Raw genomic sequence first — 21,641 nt, 5'->3', positions numbered from 1 at the left:
CGTTGATCGATTCCGCCTGTTGGTTCGCATCGAGAACCTCCCTGACAAGTAGCTCGAGTTGGGCGCAGCTTATAGAAAAATCAAGAAGAGGAGATGTTTTGCTGGCAAAGGCGCCTCCGCATCGCCGACCAGTTCCTCCAAACATGGGGAGACACGTGGAAACTCGCTGTATCCAAGTCGGTGAGAGGGCGTCGCGTAGGGCGCAACTGTTCGATACAGTCGTGAAGAATTTGGTAGATTCGCGCGGAGAGGGATCCGAAACGAACGCGCTCAACCGTACAAGAGCGCTTCCCTCGTCGTATAATTCATCGTATAAAAAGTGGATCCTCCTCGGCTCGGTCCGTCGATTAAAAAGCACAGCGAAGGAAGCTTCGAAGTTCGAGACGAAAGAAAATTTCAGAAAGTTCCCACGAACGTAACTCCGACGACGCTTCAACTTCTTCGTAAGAATGCTGCACGACAGGCGGAGATTGCGAATATTTTTTCTCTTTTTCTCTTTCCGTATTTTTCGTTTAGTTTCGATCGTTTTGCGCGTTAAACCGACGATCATCGTATTCGTGGCACATAGTCTGTTCGATGGTGGCCACCGTGACGACTGCTCGTTTTAGTATTATACGTACGTTGCTTTGTTATCCCTGTAACGATCATCCGATGTTGCTTTCGTTTCGGTCGCGTCATTTCCTTTGAAATCCTTCGCCTGTCCTGTTTCTGCACCGTTCGAGAAACACGATTCGATCCGTTCGGTCGAGTCTTCCTTCGAACCAGCTGATCATTGTATTTCAAGGTGTACCTTCTCTTCTACTCGGTCGTACCAGTAGCAACGTTACTAGTAACACGTAGCTTCGTTTCCTTGTCCCCGATCGCGTACACCTGCCTCGTCCGACTCGACGAACGGACATTAACTCTGACGTAGTTGCCAAGCTCGAAGCTAATCGATCGATTTTCATCGCTTCCGCGTTCGCGGTTAGATCGATGCGCCTCCCGACGTGGAAGATTCACGCGCAAACCCTAAGACGCCTGGGGGCGTCCACGTCACCGGACCACCGTCCAGGGTCCCACTTTGGCTAGCACCAGTCATCTTCGTCGCTGTCAGAGTGTCTCGATCTGTAACGATCCGACGAGAGTTAGCTTGCGACCTTTTGTCCTCAACGCGATGTTCGATATCGCGGTATTTTAACGGGATCGTGTTCCCAGTGGCTATCGAAAATTCACGGTTTTTATTTCCTTATTTAGTTTCACAGTGGATGGCTACTTTTTGCTTTAAATATTTTATTCCACGACTCGATTCTCTGATACGACGGATTTCTTACATGGAATTGGTGAATCGGTCCACTGGGAACAGCTATCGCGCGAAAACGCGACTGACGACGTTTCGTACAACGTCTAGCGTAACTCGAACAACTCGAAGAAAATCGAAAGAACGCTCACCTGGGTGTCCTTTGCTTAGCCTGCGGCTGAGGTTTGTACCCGTTTGGTACAGGACTGGGCAAGAGACGGCCGCCGCGGCCCATTGCCACCGCCTGCTCGAAGCTCAACGGACAGTGGCTTGGTTGCATCGGTGGCAAATGCTGTCCTGGTGGCGGATGCTGCATACCGGCCGGGAGCGTCACGTGCATGTGCGAGCCGTGAGTCGGCGAAGCGTTCAACTTGGGGAAATTGATGTTGGCCGGTTTCAGTTGCAGAGTCGAAGGTTTGTTGGGCGTTGGAGGCAGTAGACGACCCTGTCCCCGTCTGGTTACTAACACCGGATAGCTGTGCTGATGGGGATGATGCCGATGATAGTGCTGGTGGGAATGAGCAGGCTGGCGACCACCGATCGGACTCGGACTTCTCGATCGTTGCTCCAAGCTTGTCGTCCCGTAATGCCGGCCTCGATCGATGTGGTGAATGGGACTCGGTGTCCTCGCTGGACTGGTCGAAGCGCTCCACGGACCTGACGAATATAGTCGTTAGCGTTTGCGTTCCGAGTCTCTCTACGCGACCACTATCTTCTACCTGCCCTAGGAGATCATTCGATGAAACGGGATCGTTCGAGGACTATCGGAGGAAGTATGGTCGTAGCCGAGGGAACGAACGTTGTTCGCGTGTCTAGGAGGATACCGGCATATATACTATAGATATCGTGTCGTTTATAGCAACGGTGGAATTCGACTAGAGTCGGAGTCGGTCTAGCTGTTCGCTAACAGAGTGCCACATCGGACAACATGCCGCATGCTAAACTCTCTAGCTCCACCAAAGATTCTAGGGACCGCGGTGCGTGCAGTAGTATAATACTATAGCTAAGTACAAACAACGAACGAGCGTCTAATCAACGATGTTTCTAGATGGAAGGGACAGAGTGCAAGTGTTTTCAGTGTGCAAGAGTGCTCGATATCGAAAGCCTGTGTTATCCATTTCGTGCAGTGCGGTGTCTCGAACGAATCAGAAGGAATCGCGAGTAAGTAATCAACGAATATAAAAAGGACAGAATGATGTACTAGATAGTAGTCGACGAAGAACGGTCGAGAAGAACCGATTTCTTTGGAATTTTTACGTTTGGAATTTTCGAAAAGTTCTCGACGTATCCGATCCGTAAAGGAGAGTTTGGAAATCAACGAGGAAAAGTATGATCGTTCGTATTCGAGTGTCTGTTTTGTGCTCGATACTGTGTCGATTGCGTACTAATTTGTATCTGTTTGTTGTGTCGGTGAACGATGTGGCTGGAAAATGTACAACCGTGAAAGCCAAACGATAATCGGTGAAAGTAACGATGATAATGACGATAATAATATAACGATAACAACGATGATGACGATGAAGATGATGATGATTATGATGATGATGATGATGATGATATATCGATAATGATAATAATAATAATAATAATAATAATAATAATAATAATAATAATAATAATAATAATAAGGGTAATAATAACAATAATAATAATGGTAATAATAACAATAATGATAATAATAATGATGATGATGATGATGATGATGATAATAATAATAATAATGAGATTGCTTTGGAACAGGGAATGAAACGGAGTTGCGAAAGAAATTACCATCGTCGTAATAGTCGCAGTGGTCGTAATAGTCTTTGTAGGCGCATAACAGAACAAAACGAAGAAACATATTACATCGAGTGACACAGAGCTTCTGCCTCTTGCGAGTAAACCATTTATAGCGACATTCATATTTTTTCTAAATCGTAACTACGAATCTCTCGTCCGTTCCACGATGCCAGCATCGAACAGAGATCGGAGCGAGTTCGTTCGAGACTTTTACGATCGTTTTGAAATACGATCCGTGTACGAGAAACGTTCGCAAAAGAGATTCGTAGGTTGGATTTCGTAAAAAGGACTTATCGTTGCACCGTGTTTTCTTCGACGAAATTATCATTGCTGTCTTGTACCTCGGATCCTGTGCCGATGATTGTACTGTGTCGGATGGGGATGATGCGTGTGTCTCTGAATCTCGACGACGTTGCTAACCGTGTCGCTAAACCCTGGTCCTTCGTGGTAATAATGACCATGATGATCGTATCCAGGTCGCCCTGGCGAGTGTCTCCTGAAAAGATTACCGATTAATTTCATATTCGCACCGTTCGTATCATCCTCCTGTCCTGACCATTAAGCATCGGCACACCTGTTCGTATTTCACACGAATACTCGTGTCTTGTTATTACCTTAAACTGGGTGAACGGGATGGATGTCTAACCGGTTGCACTGGTGGATGAAGTCTTTTGCCGGCGTGGGTAAGACTCTCGAGACTACCGGCACGCGAGTCGCTAACTACAACGTCCTGAAGCTCCATCTAAACGAACAGACTCGTCGATTAGAGGACCGCCCCGACAAACGGAATAAATCAGGGGTTTAAGGAGAGTCGGGGTGCCGCCGATTCTTTGCCTTCGTTACTAACGATTCGCGACTCGAACAAAACGTCTTTTCCGAATCGAGACGCCTTTTGCCTCCGGAACGCGAATCTCCGCGCGAGTTTCCCAAACGAAACGTAAAGAGCAACAAGCGTAAATTGAAAATATCTGCGCGCCACTCTCCGCGCGTCAATTAAGATACCGGATGGAAATTCGCGCTGAGATTCGTCTTCTTCTCGTTTGTCTGGTTTTGTCTCGAGAAACTGTCTCGACGATTTCGAACATGAGAAGAACAGTCAGCGAGGAGGAGCAGAGAAGTCGATATACAGGCACATGTACGCGCGTGTAGAAGCATGCGAGATTAAAGTTTCGGGCATGCACATGCTTTGCTGATTTAGTTTCGTTCGGAGCGGTTTAGGTGAGAGAAGAAGAGAAACCAGTCGGTCGTGTTTGCACTACCGTTGCGACGAGCCGTCGCTCGTCTCACGCATGTTTCTTACTTACCGGCACACGGATATACATGGAATTATAACGAACAACGAGACACACGGAGAACGAGGCAATCGTTGACGAATTCACGAGTGCTTCGTTACTCTCGAGTGTAATCTCAAGGCTGAAAGCAGCTAGGGATAAGGGTGGGGTTTCTCTAAACATTCGCGTTGAACTTTCGCTAAAGAACATCGCTTCGTTTCTTCCTCGTATTTACGCACGTGCCGAGGCGAAGGCCGTTCAACATCGATCCGTAAATCGATCTTGATCTTTGCCGAGTCTTTCTTTTGCCTAGCATATGCTTTCTCAGCCGTGTTTCGGACAACCGTGCGCGAATCAAACAACGTTTTCACTAACCTCGCGAACGCCAGTCTATCTATTATACTACAATACGATCTAGTCGTCTAAAATCTATCCCGATCTAAGGGTGTCCTCGAGTCCGTCTATAAGGAATTTCTTTGGTTATTCACGAACTAGACTAAGGGAGCTGCTTCTTCGTCTAATCGTAAATAAGAAATCGCTCGCGATTTACTACCACATGGTTCAAACTAATTCCACGAAACAAACGATATATCCCGCTCTAACGATAATCGATCTAAGTCTAATAAAGCGTAACGTCGCACACCGAGATCTATGTACAAATCGGTCGGTTCGATCTAGAAATGACAACAACGTGAAAATATCTGTACATCCCGATCGAAGCGAAGTATCCTCGATCTACCGCGATCTAGACACGTGTCCCGAGGCCAAGTAGAACCAAGCGCACAGCGAGTGGAAATCCCTTAGCTCGCGAGCCTGATAAACCCAACGAGCTAAGTCGATTCGTTCTGTATCGCAACCGATCGAGGGAGATTTCGTGGGAATCGAGATTCATTCGAAATCGAGGAGGATTTTAATTGAATCGAGCCGAGAGACCTTGTGATAACGGATCGAGGAGCGAGGTGCGTAGGTATTCTGGTGTTGATAGTACGAGGGTGGTCGGTGAGCATGATGATGATGGTGATGGTGATGGTGGTGGTGGTGGTGGTGATGGTCATAGTATAGATCATTGTCGGTATCGTAGTATTGGTCGTGATGGTGATGGTGGTAGTAGTAGTTTTGATCCTGCTGGGAGGGCACCTCAGCCAGCAATGGCTCTAGCTCGGGGGCGCGATCCTCGTCAATAACTACGGGTACAACCCCAGACCCACCCCCTCCCTGGCTACTCTCTCCGCTGCTGCCTAGTATATCGTACTGGTGGGACATCTTCCAGTTCACCTTTTTATTTCTGAAATCAAACCGAAAGAGAACAAGAAAATCGTCGTCGCGATTACAAATATTCCTTTCTATTTCGTTCTTCGTTTTGGCACGAACCGAATTTCCCGCTATTGTTTCGAAAGTATCGTATAGTTTCTCACCGCTCGGACGCCAACGTACTGGCATTTCAAGTTCTTACAAGTAATAGAGCGAGAAATATGGTCCGTTGCAAAACGAAGTCGATATCCCATCGAGATTAAAACGGAGACCAAGTACCTGATGCTACGTTGACGTCTACTGTGCTCGTCGTCTTCCTCCATGTGCTCCTTGCGTTGATCGAGCTTCGTTTCCGGCGTCGGCCGTACCACGTGTTCGAGGCTGTTCGCCCTACTTCCGGCTGCGTGATTATTTCCGGTATGATTTACCGCCGTCACGTCCAGTATGCAGTTGAATAAGGCCGATTGCTAAAGTCGAACGTGCGAAACCACACCGACTATCAGAGTTGATCGATATTTCTTTTATGTGTGTGTTTTTATATTTTTACTTTGTCGTTTTATCGATCGTCGTTTACAGACGTTTCGATCTTCGAGCCAACTCGTATTATCGTACAGTATGTACAGGCACATACAGGCTTTCTTTCGTTCTCCTCGCTTTACCTTTTTTCTTATTTTTTTTTTTTTTTTTTTTTTTTTTTTTTTATCTATCTCTTGCGTGCTTTCGAGTTAGAAGGAAAAAAAGAACGATTAAGATAGAGCACGAGTTGTAGCAACGAAACGGCAATAGAGAAATTTTCGCCAAAAAACAGAGGCCATGCTAGAAAGAGTATTACGTGACATGGTGCACTTGAGAGTGTCGCTAAGAAAAAGATTTTTTCCTCCAACGGCAAGAAAGTACACGTTTCTTTTTTCTTTTTTTTTTTCGTTTACTTTTTTTCTATTTGCTTTTTGAGATGCGCGTGCAGAGAATTGCAAGAAATGTCGAGCATCGAACGAAATTGTAGTAAAAGTGGTAACTGTAATCTGTGACGGTGGATCACTCTGGCAAAGCCTGTATATGTTTCTCAAAAGCTAGATTCTTACGTAGGTATATCGATTATTTTTCTTATTTACTTGTCGAGTGTTTACAAGTGAGCGTAAAGAACTATATGCAAACGAAGACATTTAATTACTCGTCACGGTTACGGTACTGTAGAAATGCAAACGTTAGTAGGCATGCAACGTAATACGCGAATCGTTCATATTCCTCGATATTGGATAGACGCGCGCAATATTCCCTAATCCCCTATAATTCTTCGAGCAAATCGATCTCTAAATCGGTCGTAGAGGAAGATGCACGATTGGCGAATATTTTCTTCGACATATTGATACATACATATGCGAAAAGGTCGTGGACAAACACAGTACACAAGCCAACCATAGCGAACAGAACTACTTTGGGGGTACTAGACTAACTCTATTCGTTTATCGTATACGTACACATACACTGGACGCGGGTGTACATTTCACTCGAATTACCAACATGCCTACGTACGCCATATTTGGCTAGGTTTCATCTACCGTCGATTATCTTCGTTCAAATACTCCGAATACGATAGGACAGAATTTTTAACTGTTCAAATACTTGGTCTACAAATATTTAGATACTTTAAATACGACGAAAAGCGCATCCTCGCGGAGGCCCTTTTCCCCTCGATGATCGAGAAGCAACGCGAATATTCGCCGTACTTCGAACCATCGTACCTCGATCTATATTCGTCGATACGATACGTTCGTACGTCGTCCGGCAAATGATCGTGGTTGCATCGCGAGAAAAAACATTTGGTTGTTCACAGCATCGTTCGTTTCGAGAAAAAAACAGGCCGTCGCCGAATCTCCCGTAGAAAAACTTGAAATCTAGCTAGTTAAAAAACAGTATGGTAGTCGTAGTCGTGTTGTCTGCGTGTAACCGAGTAACGGGATGCTCGATTGTGTGTCCTTGTTGTAAAACCGTGTGAGAAAACAAGCCATCGGAAGAGAATCAGCAAGGCAACGAGTCTAAGGAAATTGTAGATTCTCTAAGAGTAATCACTACGCTACGTCGTTAGAGAGAGTAACAGGTAGGATAAGAAGGAAAATAATATACAGTTTGATACATATAACGAGAAAATCTAACTCGACGAACGCACCTCGATTCGATCTTTCGTTTTCTCGAGAACACGGTCCTCGAGAATCGAGTTCGAATCGAAAGTGAATTCCTCAATTTTTTTGTCTAAGAGCTGCTGTAGAGGGGGGGGGGGCGAGAACGAGAGAATAAAAAAGAAAAGAAGTAAGAAGAAAAGGTACAATCAGAGCTGTAGCAAAGTTTCGTAACAAGGATACATCGTTTTGAAAAAATTCCAAAAGAAACAACTTTTAATGCTCGATCTAAGATCGACTATGTCGGACACCAACTATCAATTACATTTGGGCTTGGAGAACTATCGCTCTAAGAGATGAAATCGGATATTGGTGATCACTAATTGCGACCTAATTAATGGAACGATACTCGAGGCAAAAGGCGAGCTATGTTCGAGGATCGAGTCTCTCCGGTATTTTTCTATAGGAGGTTCCACGTACTAGGTAACTTACTTACACACAGCTATATCGTGTTCTCGGGGCAAAGAGCCGATTCACGTGGGAACAACGTGCGAACGATCGCCCACGTGACATCGACACCACCACTAGAAAACTCAAAACGTTGCAATTCTATGCATCGTCGCGAGTACCTTTCGTAGTAAGGTTTTTCGTTAAAAGAAAACCTTCTTTCGTCCAAAAAGGGAAAGAAGAGGGAAAGACAGAATGTCGATCAGACGATTTGACGATGCATAGAATCGAACGAATTTAACTAGATTCAAATATTATCCTAGACTAGTTGCTTATTGTTTGAAGAGGAAACGTGCCATTAAAGAAAGGAAATTCTTTTAAAAGGAAAGACTAAAATATCTAAAAGTTCTATATAGTGTAAACTCGACAGATGCTCTAGTAATTACTTCCACTAATATATTAAGTGCCTAAGAAAGAAGAAAAGTTCGCTCGTGTGATTGTGATTCTATATAGAACGCAACTGCCGTTGATTTCGTCCTTTTCATTTTTCTGCTTTTTCTTTTTAAGTAAAGTTCAAACTGCCGATTGCGCGTGCGGCGACGATTATACGTATTCGCATCAATTGCCGTTGCGTTATCCTCTATCGATCTGTGATTCGGTGACAGTTGAACGGTTAAGGAAAGAACAAAGGTCTACGATGTGAAAGGAAAGTAACTCTAACGAAAATGTACATGTGTAATAAATGTCATAGTGTGTGCACGCGTCTGTATCGTGGATCTGTGTCGATACATAGAAAGAAACGTACAAGATTAAGAAAAGAGCAGAGATACAACCGCCGATTCGTAAATTAAGAAAAAAAAAAAAAAAAAAACGAAAAGAAGAAAGAGAAGAATTACGCTTTTATCAACGATCGAAATCGATCGATCAAGTATACTTTGTAATATGTACAAAGGATACGATACACGATAGGCTACTGTGTCTCTGCAGGAGATAGCGATTGAAATATAAAAGGAACGTATTATTAATGTTATTATGTACAAGAAAGGTAGATCGTTCGCTGCAAAGTTCTCGCCGTTACTTTCCTTCTGTACGCATTGCCGATTAAAACGTGTCTATTTCGAATTTTCATTAAAACGTTTCGATGATGCACCTTGCAGCGAACGACGAAACGCGTGAACGATCGTATTAGTGAAACGTAATGTAACTCTGTACAAAGAAAAAATAAAACGGAAAGACCGTATTAAGATGATAAGATAAGTAAGAGAAAAAGTAAGTACTACCGCCTGGGCTGCAGGACTTTGCCCGGCATTATCGTTATCGATAAGATCGTTATCGTTCTGGAAAACAAAGAGAAAAGACACAAAGAGATGATTGATAGCTGCGTGAACATCCTCTTGTCTGGGTATATAACAACTACATAAACATAATACAGTATCTGTGATTAATATCCAGTTTTCATAAATTACTCCTACGCTAATGTCACAATAATAACGATAATCATAATCATAATCATAATCATAACCATAACAGTAATAATAATAAAGATAATAGTAATGATAATAATAAGAACAACAACATAATTCTATTTATCGATAATTCGAAGGTTCAAACCTCGTTGTCGTACTCTCTTTCTATGACTTTTCAATGGAAACACGTATAAATTCAACACACAGATTCTTTTCTAATATTCTAATCGTAACTCATTCAAGACTTATATCGTCCTAATTATCTATGTGTAATCCGTATTTGCGTCGATACGTCGTACGCTACATAGCATCGACCGATCGAACGACCGAAATAAATATCGGATCGTCGTCGTATCGTCGTATAGTCGTCAAATTTACGAACCTTTCCAATAATTAACGAGTAGTAGCGATCGACGTATCGACTCTAGATAATCTACGTTTAATCATTTGCATGAAATTTGAATCGTGACGTTCAGGAAGGGTGACACATCGAACTGCTTCTACACATATTGACTCGGCTAATTCAACTTAACAGACAGAAATTGAACGTCTTCCTTGTTCGTGATATTCGACTAACGATAAATTATGCCGATTCGTTAGCCCAGCGAGACCGTTCCAAGTTATCCGAACAACGACATTTCCGTTTATCCGCATCTCGTTCGTTTTATTCGTCGTAGGACGGCTACGCTGGGATAAAGAGTTCGGCCAAAAAATTTCGAATATTCTTTACTCGTTAGAATGTTTGAAAAATTCTCAGCACTACTGAGCACACATTAATATAGCGTCAGAATGTTGGGAAACAGGAAGAAAGCTTAGAATCGCGTCCATATTTTCAAAGGTATCTCGATATTTCCGATGAAAATCGTCCTCGACGTGATTCGATCGTCTTATCCGTTCGTTTCGCGGAATTTTCCAGTCTCTGCGATACTAAGCTTTCGTGGGCAATCAAGAAGCTACTTGGAATCTTGGAAATTCTCTATTCGAAACGTGATTTTCACACCGTCCGTGTGAAATCCTACCACGAAGAAGCCAACGACAAACATCCATTCGAACTCAATCCTCGACTGCATTCCTACGAGGTTCGCCTGGTCGACTCGCTTCGTTCTAACCAAGTTAACCGCTTTCATTGGGAAACAGTGCAAATTGACGATCTAACGAGGATCAGCAAGGCGACGAACAAACCACGTGGAAGTGCAACACAGAGGTTCCTTGTTTGAACAGGGAAATATCGCTAGGGATTTCCATTTTCGTACGAGTTACACTCGAACCGTAACCAACGATAAACTCACCTGTCCGGTTGATTCTATCTGACCAAACCTGGTCGTCCTCCAACTTTCGAGTATCAGAAGGCAGACGTATATCTTACCAACGGTCATCTTATCTTTGCCTAATTCTAAAATCAAAGAAACAAAACGTTTGTTTATGGAGTATTTCGAACGGCGATACCGTTCCAAGTTCCATAAAATGCTCACCTTCGTTCCTAGGTATCAAAAGGTCCAACATCTTTTTTGCCTGCAGAGGCCAAATACTTCTGATCGTGTCTCTCAGTTCTTCGTTCGCTTGGTTCCTTTCGGAAGCTAAAAGCGAATACGAATCGTGAAGCAACGTTTCAACGTACCTAGATCGGTATCGTTCGGTGATATAAAAGCGATTGCGATAGTTTGCTAAAATTCGGAATACGAATTAAAGTCAATCGCTCGATGATCCGACACGACACCGACCGTAGGTTAAATTCGAAAATAAGTCATAACGCTTATCGACGAGCCGATAAATTCGACGAAACGATCGGAAAACTCACCCCTTCTCACTTTGATATTGAGATTCTCGCGAATCAAGGCGAACAGAGTGGTAGTGAAGTTCACCTTCAAGTCCACGTCCACCGGCATGTTCATCCTGATGAGCTTCTTATAGGCAAGCCTGTTTGGACATTTGTTACCAAACCCCAACGGTGGATCCATGTTCTTGAGCATGTCGTACATCTCGGTGTAATGGATCTTGCCCGTTGCGTTTGGATCGTATTCGGCCCAGATCCGGACGAACTCGTCCAAGTGATGAGCGCCCAGGATCGACGAGTCTCTCGTTAAATAATCGAAATTGTCCATAATGACGGCAACGAAGAGATTCAGCATTAGGAACGAACAGAAGAAGATGAACGAGACGAAGTAGGCGTACGCGATGTTCGAGCCACAGCCACCAGGTTCTTGCTTTCCGGCTTTCACGTCGCACGGACGACCTTTCACGCAGGACAGCATGATATTTGGCCATGCCTCTCCGGTCGCACACCTGACGATATTTTACGTTTCAATCGCTTCTCGCGGATAAATCGTTTTTAAAGAGAGATTCCTATCTTCGAATGTCTGATTTTCAACGATACTGGCAATACTCGTGATAAATATCGCAGAGGATAAGATTTGTACAGGATGGGGCAAAACGTTTCGAAAGTTTGGAATTTTTACGAGGTTACTTTGACAAAATTTCATCAAAATCGGAAATTCGAAGACGACGGTCTCTCTTCGTCAAACTTCTACTACAATTTGAAAGCTATACCCATCGAAAGTTGATAGACATTTGTGCTGTAACCAACGACTTATGAAATTCATCTTGCTTCCGTTACTACGTCTTTCTCATTGGGAGATCGTCGTTAAATGGAAGTTGATAACGGAATTTCAGAATTCGTCGATCGGAACTTTCATGCAAATTACTCAACTCGAAGCATACGATACGTCGTCAACGGGAACTTTTATAAATATTTCCACTTTATCGGTATCAAACTACGAACGTTTAACGTTAGACTCGAGTTATACAAGTGTTTCGATACGTCGTATATCGAATCTATCGAATATATCACTGAGAACACGGTTCATGCATAGAACTCTGGTTTCCTCGTAATTAGATGCAACACCAAAAGCGAATACTGGTTTTAGTAACTCAATTCTCTACTCGACTGCTCTACTACAGTGTTAGTTTGAACTTGTACGAAATAGGCGTAGTTTAGCCCGTTCGTGTTTAGTGTGTCAGTTAGTTGATTGAACCGATAGAACGTAAAAGTAATCACCTCGATCCTTATACGCATATCTTTCTTTCTTATTCTCCGAAACATCGTCCAACGAGAATTAAGTTCCTCGAGAATTCAAGTTCCTCTGACTTTGAAATTTGCGTGTGTTTAAGTTTCAGCGCAGTGCTCTTTTCGCAAACAAACGAAACACCGACGAAAATATAAAACGACAGAAAAGAAAAATAAATATAAAGGGAACGAAACGTAAGTAGCTGGTTTCATTTTTGTATTTCTTTAATCGTAGTTTGTGACGTGTTACTTACCGAAAAAGCAACATCAGACCTTGAATGAAGCTTTGGAAATTGTTGTGCTTGGTAATAGAACTATCAGCATCCAGCGCGATGTTACCGAATACCTGAGTCCGACAGAAAGAAAAAGACCGTGGCCAAAGGGCCAGCACGGTATTAGCAACCTTTTTTCCTTCCGATCGATTCGATTCGATTCGATTCGATTCGATTTAACTTTAACGCACCGCGAAATTGACGACCGTTCGTCGTTTGACTCTCGCCGAGTGACCAAGCGATAGTACACGTTGTTTAGTTTCTACGACGATTTCACGTTACGATTAACCAGTGTACATAGCGATAGCGTCGATCTACTCTCTAACAATACGCATCCACCACATTAATTACCATCTACGGTCTTTTTAACTCTCTTCTTCGTCTTGACACCGCGATTCCCTCGAGAAAGAGACAGAGGGAGAGAGAGAGAGAGAGTGTGTGTGTGTGTGTGTGTGTGTGAGAGAGAATTTCGTTCATCGATTTTTATTTATAAAATTCAATTTTGCAGACATTTCCCCCTCCCCCCCTCTCTCTCTCTCTCTCATTCTCAAGTATCGCTATAACGTGATCAACTTGAATAAACTAGGGCAAGCATCTCTATGGAACAACTGTCTAGAGGAGATCTAATTGCAGGGTTCGATTACAACAAAGATTGACACGTCGAGCAGCTTACTTTTGTTAAACCTCATGCCAACAGCCCAGTACTCTACCATAATGATCAGTCGCTACCGATCGTTCGTGTTTTTTGGCTGTTTTCGTTTGTTTGACAGGTTCTATACGTTTTACAGGCTGCTCTTTCGCAGAAACGCGAGATTCTTTCGCGAGGCAAACCAGATAAACGCGTGACTGATCGGTAGCTTTCTCGTGGACAAAAGTTCACTTTAGCCCAACTTGGAACTTGCTCCGTTTAGCTGCTCGACTCACCGAAAAAGCAACATAAGACCAGCGAAGAAGGACTGAAAGTTGTTGTGATCATCGATCGCTGTTCCTGGATCGTTCGATATATTTCCAAAGACCTGACAACGGAATTTCATGGTCACTAATGGTCCCACTCACGATCGAGTATCGTTTAACATTCTGTTCCTGTAAATAGCATGACTCGCCCTGTTCCCGACCGAGCCGTCTCCGATGTCGACTTTTCGAATTGTCGCGCATTGGAAACTCTCGGTACGACTCGACGGTCGTGTCCGTGATATCAAAGACGAAATTAGAAAACTGTCGACGAGCGTGTAACAAACGTCGACGGGAACATACGTACCTGCATACCGATGATCGCGTAGATGAAAAACAACATCGCTATGAGAAGACAAACGTAAGGCAGAGCCTGCAATAAGTTTAGAATTAAATCGATTCGATCGAATAAAAAGATTCGACGTCCACTTACTTTGAAGGATTGTACAAAGGTCCAGAGTAAAATTCGTATCGTGTAGCCCTGCCTGAGCAGTTTGATCAGCCTGGCGGCGCGAAACAGTCTCAGGAAGCCGACGTTGATAAAGTTCTCCTGCGGAGGACACAGGAAATTGCACTTAATCCCCAAAAATGCCGGCTCCTTATCGTGATAAGAGGAAGGCTTCGCGCGTGCAACGCCACGGTGTCGTTGGCTTGCCTCGAGCCCGTTCAAACGCGTTTAAACGCGGTTAGACGCTGCCTTCGACACCGTTTCGATGCGCGAACGAAGCTACGAAGGAATCTGTGGGATCTTACGGCGCTTTCATTCCGACGTACCTTCCGGGCATCGAGATATTTATTTATCGGAACGTGATTTTAACGCGAGACGTGATTTCGTTAAGGCGTTAGAATCACGCGGATCGGTGTACGAGAGTGTTCGGTAGGTCGTTCGTTAAACCCATTTGCCGCAGTCGAGCCTCTGTATCGAGCGACGACTGCACGGTGAAGCAAAGTGAAAAATTTGATCGCGCGTTAATACCGCATCCATATGCCATTCGAGGTTGCTTTGTTCTCGTGTGCTGCTGCCCTGTGTACTCGCGTAGAGTATATGTCGTGTGCAGTAGTAAGAAGGATCTCGAGAATGTTTATGCGTTGTATTATATAATTTATACGCGCAACGAACGAGCAACCGCGATTGTTCGTCCTTCGGGATAACAAAGAATCATTCGATCGAACAAAGTTTCTTAAACGTATAACCGGCGACAACTTACGTCTGTGGGTGTAAATGTGACGAAAGTTATACCTTTTTTTCGCCTAGTTGGCCGCCACTGGGCATACTCGAAAACCGCTCCTAGTACAAAAATACACGATATTGCAAGATTATTGGATCGACCGGACGGTATGCACACTGATCTCTTAATATGCGAATATAGGACAAACTAGCGGAGATTTACATGTATGTATGTTTGTATGTGTGTATGTATGTATGTATGTATGCATGTATGCATGTTTGTATGTTTTATGTACGTATGTATGTATATGTATATATGTATAAATATATACATACATATAGATATAAACGAAGCTTAGTCTGGCGGCCACTGAGACTGACACTCGTAACAACTGTCGTTTACGCGAAGCTTGGTGGAAAAGGTATGGCTTTGGCTTACCTTGATATCTAAAAGTAAGTTTCAGCCAAAATGTCACGTTAATCGTTGTCGATTCAGCAAACCTACTAGGAGTGCAAGCATTTAAGGGAGATCTCGACTCGACAGCCTCGATGTGGCATCGACGCTCAACTATATATCTGACGCTTTTACTGGATTATAATTACGGCATGTTGGAAGTATAGCACGATGTTACTTCGGGTCTTAGTAAATACACTTCTACTACAGAGGAGTAAAGAAATACTTGATGGATAGTGCTGTATTTACGTCGATCGTTCGAAAGAACGTCGTCTTTGCTATACGCAGTGAACAAGAACGAATCTTTCGAAAGGAAACGCTCGCGAAGCTTTCTCAAAAAATAACATCTTCTTTCCTTTTCTTTCCTTTTCTTTCCTTTTCTTTCCTTTTCTTTCCTTTTCTTTTCTTTCCTCGTCGACCGTCGTTGCGAATGATTTATCTTCGAAAGCGTTTCCTCCCTTCGAAAGGGCACTCTGACATCGTAATGTACATGTATACTGCGTATACGTGTAATCCTGGCAATCGTATAACGTACAGGTGTGATAATGTACAGCTGTGATAATGTACAGTGTGGATGTGTAGCGTATGAATGCAGCATAAAGCTACGCAGATACATGAGATTGTAGGGGCTCGAATAGAATCGTTGATTTTACCTGCTAACGTGTTATTATATTTGTACACTTTGCTGAAACTAAAGAAGCAGCAAAAGGGTTAAAGGAAAGACAACACTCGATAATGTACAGTCAAGCAAACATCGGATTAAGAACACAGTTAAGAGGACGGGAACGAAAGGTTCGTATAATCGGGCTTCTCGTTAGGTAAATCAAACGCCTGGACATTCTACTTCTCCTTTCGTAAAACTACTTCGCTCTGAACATTTACTCGACTCAGCGACTTTAAACGGCGATTCTCGCCGAAGCTCTACGTACCCCGAACTCGATCACGAGGGCGTCCACGATGCTGCCGATCACTGTGACGAAGTCGAACATGTTCCAGGCATCCTTGAAGAAATTCTGTTCGCGGGGGATTAAACAAGAAAATCGATTAGAAACCATCGCGCTATCGATTTTGCCTATCGTCGCGTCCAAGCTTCTTCCAACGTATTTACCCATTCTCGCTCGCCGAACGAGCCTTCCTCTTGTTTCTCTTCTCCGGTGAACCGGTAATCGGTAATCGAATTTCCAACGAGTAGAACAGAACGTCGGAAGAAACTTGGAGACAGTTTGCAAGTGTGTAAATGGTTCGCGAAACTAGCTCTAAGAAACTACCAAACTCGGTTGGAAAAAGAAAAAGAAGGAAGCTCGGACCCGCGACAACGGGACCGACCTTTCCATTCGTTCGTCGTTCGTGTTTCCTAGTGTATGTGTGCTTCTGTGTGTAGTTGCGTGTGTGTGTACTCGTGTATGCGCGCGTGTGCATCGCTACGCACATTTTCACGGGTGTAATTGTCGGTTCAAGAGTTAAATACACAGAGCTGTGCTTTAGAACGATAGGTCGGTCAAAGAAATAGCGAAAAAAAAGTGGTCCGTCGTACGCGCGTAGTCCGCGAAAGCGGTCGATGTAACCCGAAAGCGTAAAATACGTCGCGTAGGTAAAATAAAAAGTCTCGTTCGTCGGTAGATAAACGTAATAGAGAGTCGGCTACGACGCGTCGTCGGGTTGAGAGATAAAACATCGAAAAGAAATAATCTACCGATATCTCTCCAATTTCTTCTCGCTCGTAGTTACAGTGTTGTGTGACAAGATGAAGAGACTCGGCTGAGAGGGTCTTTAGACGATTACGAGATAGCCGAGTCGCACGGTTCGGTGATCGATGATCGGCTGAACTATAAGTGACGGGATCTCTTCTAAAGATGTATCTACTACGGGAGCATGCCGTAATAGGTATAATAGCAAGCAAACTAGAGAGAGATATAGACGCGGTTCTATCGCGAGAAGCTCTACTTTCTCCACCTTTTCCCGGGGGCCAGGAAAGAGGTCACTTTCGTCTAATGGTAGAAAAATATATGCAAGCCAGTAGAGATTAATCAGCGTAACAATCTCAAATCTATCGCAGCTTCTCGGTACTATCGCCAGTTACAGTTTACCTCTAGCTTTTACTTCTAAAAATACAGGGCGATTCAAAGGTATATCGACAAACGTTGTTTCTTTTCACGACCGTTTGCGAACAGTACGCGTAAAAACAGCAGGAAGGTGGGAGAAATTACAAAGCGACTAACTTTACGGCAAGCGTACACTCGAATATGGTCGATAAACCAATGAAGATATTCTACTGGTCATTCGCTGACGAGGTAAATACTTTAGTTTTATCTCGGTCGGTCGCTTCTTCGCCGCGGCAGTATCGACCGCTACGCACACGGATAAGGTATTTTTCTACGAGCATTTCGCAGTATTTCACCACAGTGGGAGACCAATTATTAATACTCGTTCCCCCCATTTTTACGAGTACCGCTCGAAGTTAATTTCGATCGCACTTGCGTCGTAACTCTGAAACAGATCAAACAACAGGGGAGATCTTACGTTCACGAAACTGTCTACTCGTCACCGCGTCGATCGAATTACGCGGACAGACCGACTCGAGAAAGCCACGCAACAGTCCTCTCGCTTGAACTTCGACGTTTCGATCGCTCCTCCATACAATATACGCTCGATATATTCCTCTTTTCTGGCGCTAGTCGTACTTTTCGTTTTACGTATATTTCTCGATCGACGACGATCGTTCGATCTCCAAATCGCGGTCACGCGAACGGTTAATCCTCTCGTCAGTTACCGCGTTTGAATTTCCCTCGCGCGATGTCGATAACGCGCAGGCTGATCCAGCTTCGGTACAGCGAAGAGATTCAAAGAAGAGATTTACGTAGAAAAAAAAAAAAAAAAAAAAGTAAAAAATGTAGAACTTGTGGTAACACTGTATAGGCTATAGAAATATAGTTGCGTGTGACTGAAATTGGTGGAGTTAGTGATTAAGAGGATTTTTCTATACCTTGTATCCGAAGGCGACGAGTTTGAGGATGCACTCAATGAGGAAAAGGAATGTGACGGCGAAGTTCACGATGGTCAAGGCGTCCACAAGCTTTGGCGGCGCCTCGTGATACTATAAAATACACCCAACACACAGACGTAACACAAGCCTAGATTCTGTATCGTTGCCCGTCTTTTTTTTCTTTATTTCTCCACTACGATTCTTTTCTATGTCGCGAATCTCCCGTTCGTTAAACTCGATTTCACGCAACCTCTCGTCAACTTTCCAGACGGGCTACACACAGTCGCGCTGTGTTTAACAACAATTCGCGTACATTTTCTACTCGTATCGTTCGATTTTCCTTACTCTCTTCGTTTACCTCGTATCAAACCCCCAGCCATTTTATTCTTCCGTATTTCTTCGTCGTTCGACGGCTCGAGCAAATTCTCTTTCTTCGCGAGAGATGCTTCCCATCCGCTTCTCGCTCGTAAGCAGTCGTACGAAAATAAAAAGAAAAAGAAAAAGAAAGAGAATAGAGAGAGCAGAAATTGAAACGTCGAACGAAAGAAAGTTTGCTCGATTCGTTTGTCGAGGTTGGAAGTTGGCTCGCAACGGGGTTACTTCGATATCACCATCGAGACTCTTTTCTATATTTCCGTAACTTTTAGCCCGCTCTCGTATCACAGATACATCCGCGCGACAGCTTCTAGCGATAAAGAGGAGAGAAACGCGAGGAAATTTCGATACTCAGGACTCCGGCTCGCGGAATCGGCAACCGATTTTCGAAAGATCGAAGTAATCCCTTTGCGATAAACGGGAACCGGCGGCTCCCTCTTTCGATCGAAGAATCCTTCGATCGACCTAACCTCTTATTTTCTCCTGCGCAAAGTATTCGAGCAAGTCTAACCAATCTTCGACAGAGCGATCTTTCCGAGTAACCGATCGTTCCCGCGCGCTTCATCGGCGCACCCGAAACGACCCATTTGGTGTACGTGTGTGTATCTGTGTATGCGATGGGTGTGCGTAGAACCCGTAACTGGTCGTTCCCGGTGGTGGTAAAACGGCATGCGTGTGGCGGAAATCGGTGACAGTCGTCGAGCCTTCCGTTCTTCTCGTTATACTTTGAAATCGACCGTTCCATCGCCGACGAAGTTTCACGAAGGAGTACAAGTTTTATTTCGTTTTACCCTTTCGTGACTCCACCGACGTGTATCGAGACTCAGAACGTACGGTCGTTCGTTCGGTACTGTCGTTCACGATCGTATCTCGACGAAGCGGCGATCGTGACAGTGATATTCGTCGTTGGCCCATAACACGCAATCTTTGCAAACAACAGAGACACCGTACGACGTCGAAGATCGATTTTAGCCGCGATCGTCCGCCTACTACTTTCATCGATTTTATCGTCTCGCTTTTATCTCGGTCGACGATAACTAGCGAAGAAAGACGATCGAGAGAAATCGATGCTTCGCGTCGAAGCAGCGGTGCACGCATGCGAGAATAAAAAAATACATCAACGTGCGGTGATTACGTGCGGATGCAACCAGGCAATGAGCATACGGGGAGCTTTAGAGTTACGTTCATCGTGCGTGCTAGCCGGATTTACTTCCTCGAGGCGGTCCCCTCCGTTCGACGTATCTCGTGGGAAAAGTTTGGTCGAAAAATTAAAACAACGAGCCGAAAAAAGAATAGAAAGAGAGAGAGAGAGAGAGCAAGAGAGAGAGTGTGTGTGTGTGAGAGAGAGAAAGAGAGAGTGAGAGATATGAACGAAAGAATAAACTGACGTTATGGTTTTTGTATCTTCGTGTCTGAATACCGGCCAATGTGAAACGCTAGTGTGTCGTGTAGTGTGGTGTTGCGTGTGTGTGGATTTCGAATATGTTTCATAAACTACCTTTCATAGCGGTATTTCGAGGACGCGTTTAACAGCGAGGTACGACGCGATGTAGATGCGGCTTAGTTTTGAAACGAACGTTCCGCGTCTTGTTTTCGAAACGACTCGCGGTTAAACGCGTTTTCCGTCCTCGATACGCGTACAATTGCATCTACAGACACTACGGATTTTGGAAAATTCTATTTCGATGTTTCGTGTTTAATGATTCTGAGAGTGTCGAATCGACGAAGACCGCGGATCGAAAAATTTCGAAGACAAACGTTCCACGGAGTTTTCCTCGATATTTCTCGATTCTACGATCCTCGTAGAGCAAGAAAATGCGTGTACACGAACGCGCAACGCGTTCGATCGGTGTTCAGAGCCGAACATCCGCCGCAATCTATCGCGAGAAGCAGGCAAAAGTACGTAAGTTTCTACGTAAACGGACAACCAAGTGAAACGAGAATCGACGAAAGACGCGCGTGTGCTACGGACGTTTAGCGTGTGTTCAGCTCCGAACACAAAAGGTTCTCCAACGATAAGTAGTGATCTGTTACACTCGTACATACACGTATCCTTGCGATACACGGATATTTTCGAGTACTCGAGTAGACAAGATACTACCTATTCTTCCAAGAAAAAAAAAAGCTCTAATTAATAAATTAAATTAATAAAAAATACACTCTAACAAGCGAAACTTACCAGTCTACTTCGAAAATTGATTCTGCGATCGTCTTCTCAAATTTAGTAACTCTAAAGTCGTTGCTAAATAGATTTCTTTCTTTTTTAATCGCGCAAACGTCATCAGCGCGGAACGACGGATACGACAAAGACAAAGTCGCAGGCATCATTTTTCGAGGAAAATGCCGCTCGAAGCGTGATCGCACGCTCGAGCCGGCTACTCTAAGCGAGTACGTTCTTTCGATAATCTGTTCGATGAGGGGAGATGGGATTTGTTGGTATAGTGGAGCTTACCCTGACGCCGAATGCGGCGATCTTCAGTATGCACTCGACGGTGAACATCCCCGTGAAGCACATGTTCATGTACTTCAGCGCGTTCTTGTACGCGTCGCTTTGCCGATGGAACTGCAATGCATACACTGACAAACACACGGCCGAGAGAGACAGACAAACGGACGTACAAGCCTATGAATTGCCGCGTATTCCGACCACGAGCCACACGGTGGGAATCGAAGCTTCTATAACCACCGCGATCCCCTCTTTCGCCGTTTCTCGTCTTTCTCCGTGCCTGCCGAAAGACAGCAGGAACGGCGAAAGACTGAGAATCGG

The 21,641-nt window shown here is 44.2% G+C and overlaps 1 protein-coding gene across 24 annotated transcripts in view; it reads right to left on the bottom strand.

The window, feature by feature from the left end:
- LOC100647135 (voltage-dependent calcium channel type A subunit alpha-1) overlaps positions 1 to 21,641 on the bottom strand; it is a 99,372-nt gene that overhangs the window by 979 nt on the left and 76,752 nt on the right. For 8 of the 24 annotated variants that reach the window (XM_048404654.1, XM_048404655.1, XM_048404653.1 and 5 more), the window contains 16 exons: positions 18,500 to 18,610; positions 16,446 to 16,529; positions 14,328 to 14,444; positions 14,202 to 14,267; positions 12,926 to 13,017; positions 11,406 to 11,890; positions 11,080 to 11,184; positions 10,897 to 11,000; positions 9,422 to 9,478; positions 5,857 to 6,044; positions 5,260 to 5,611; positions 3,670 to 3,797; positions 3,397 to 3,551; positions 3,047 to 3,079; positions 1,429 to 1,933; positions 1 to 1,104 (listed from right to left, as the gene is read on the bottom strand). The exon at positions 1 to 1,104 is cut by the window's left edge and continues 979 nt beyond it. In XM_048404654.1, coding sequence (XP_048260611.1) covers positions 1,065 to 1,104; positions 1,429 to 1,933; positions 3,047 to 3,079; positions 3,397 to 3,551; positions 3,670 to 3,797; positions 5,260 to 5,611; positions 5,857 to 6,044; positions 9,422 to 9,478; positions 10,897 to 11,000; positions 11,080 to 11,184; positions 11,406 to 11,890; positions 12,926 to 13,017; positions 14,202 to 14,267; positions 14,328 to 14,444; positions 16,446 to 16,529; positions 18,500 to 18,610 — 2,622 coding nt within the window. In that variant the 3' untranslated portion in view covers positions 1 to 1,064. Of the gene's footprint in view, positions 1,105 to 1,428; positions 1,934 to 3,046; positions 3,080 to 3,357; positions 3,552 to 3,669; positions 3,798 to 5,259; positions 5,612 to 5,856; positions 6,045 to 9,421; positions 9,479 to 10,896; positions 11,001 to 11,079; positions 11,185 to 11,405; positions 11,891 to 12,925; positions 13,018 to 13,867; positions 13,960 to 14,201; positions 14,268 to 14,327; positions 14,445 to 15,134; positions 15,183 to 16,445; positions 16,530 to 18,499; positions 18,611 to 21,326; positions 21,438 to 21,641 lie in introns of those variants that run through there. The other 16 variants (XM_048404652.1, XM_048404658.1, XM_048404657.1 and 13 more) reach the window with 16 other exon arrangements.

Source organism: Bombus terrestris, chromosome 3, assembly GCF_910591885.1.
Source record: "Bombus terrestris chromosome 3, iyBomTerr1.2, whole genome shotgun sequence".
Classification (NCBI taxonomy): Eukaryota; Metazoa; Arthropoda; class Insecta; order Hymenoptera; family Apidae; genus Bombus; species Bombus terrestris.
Note: the sequence above shows the minus strand (reverse complement) of the source record. Positions and strands in the feature narration are given on the sequence as shown.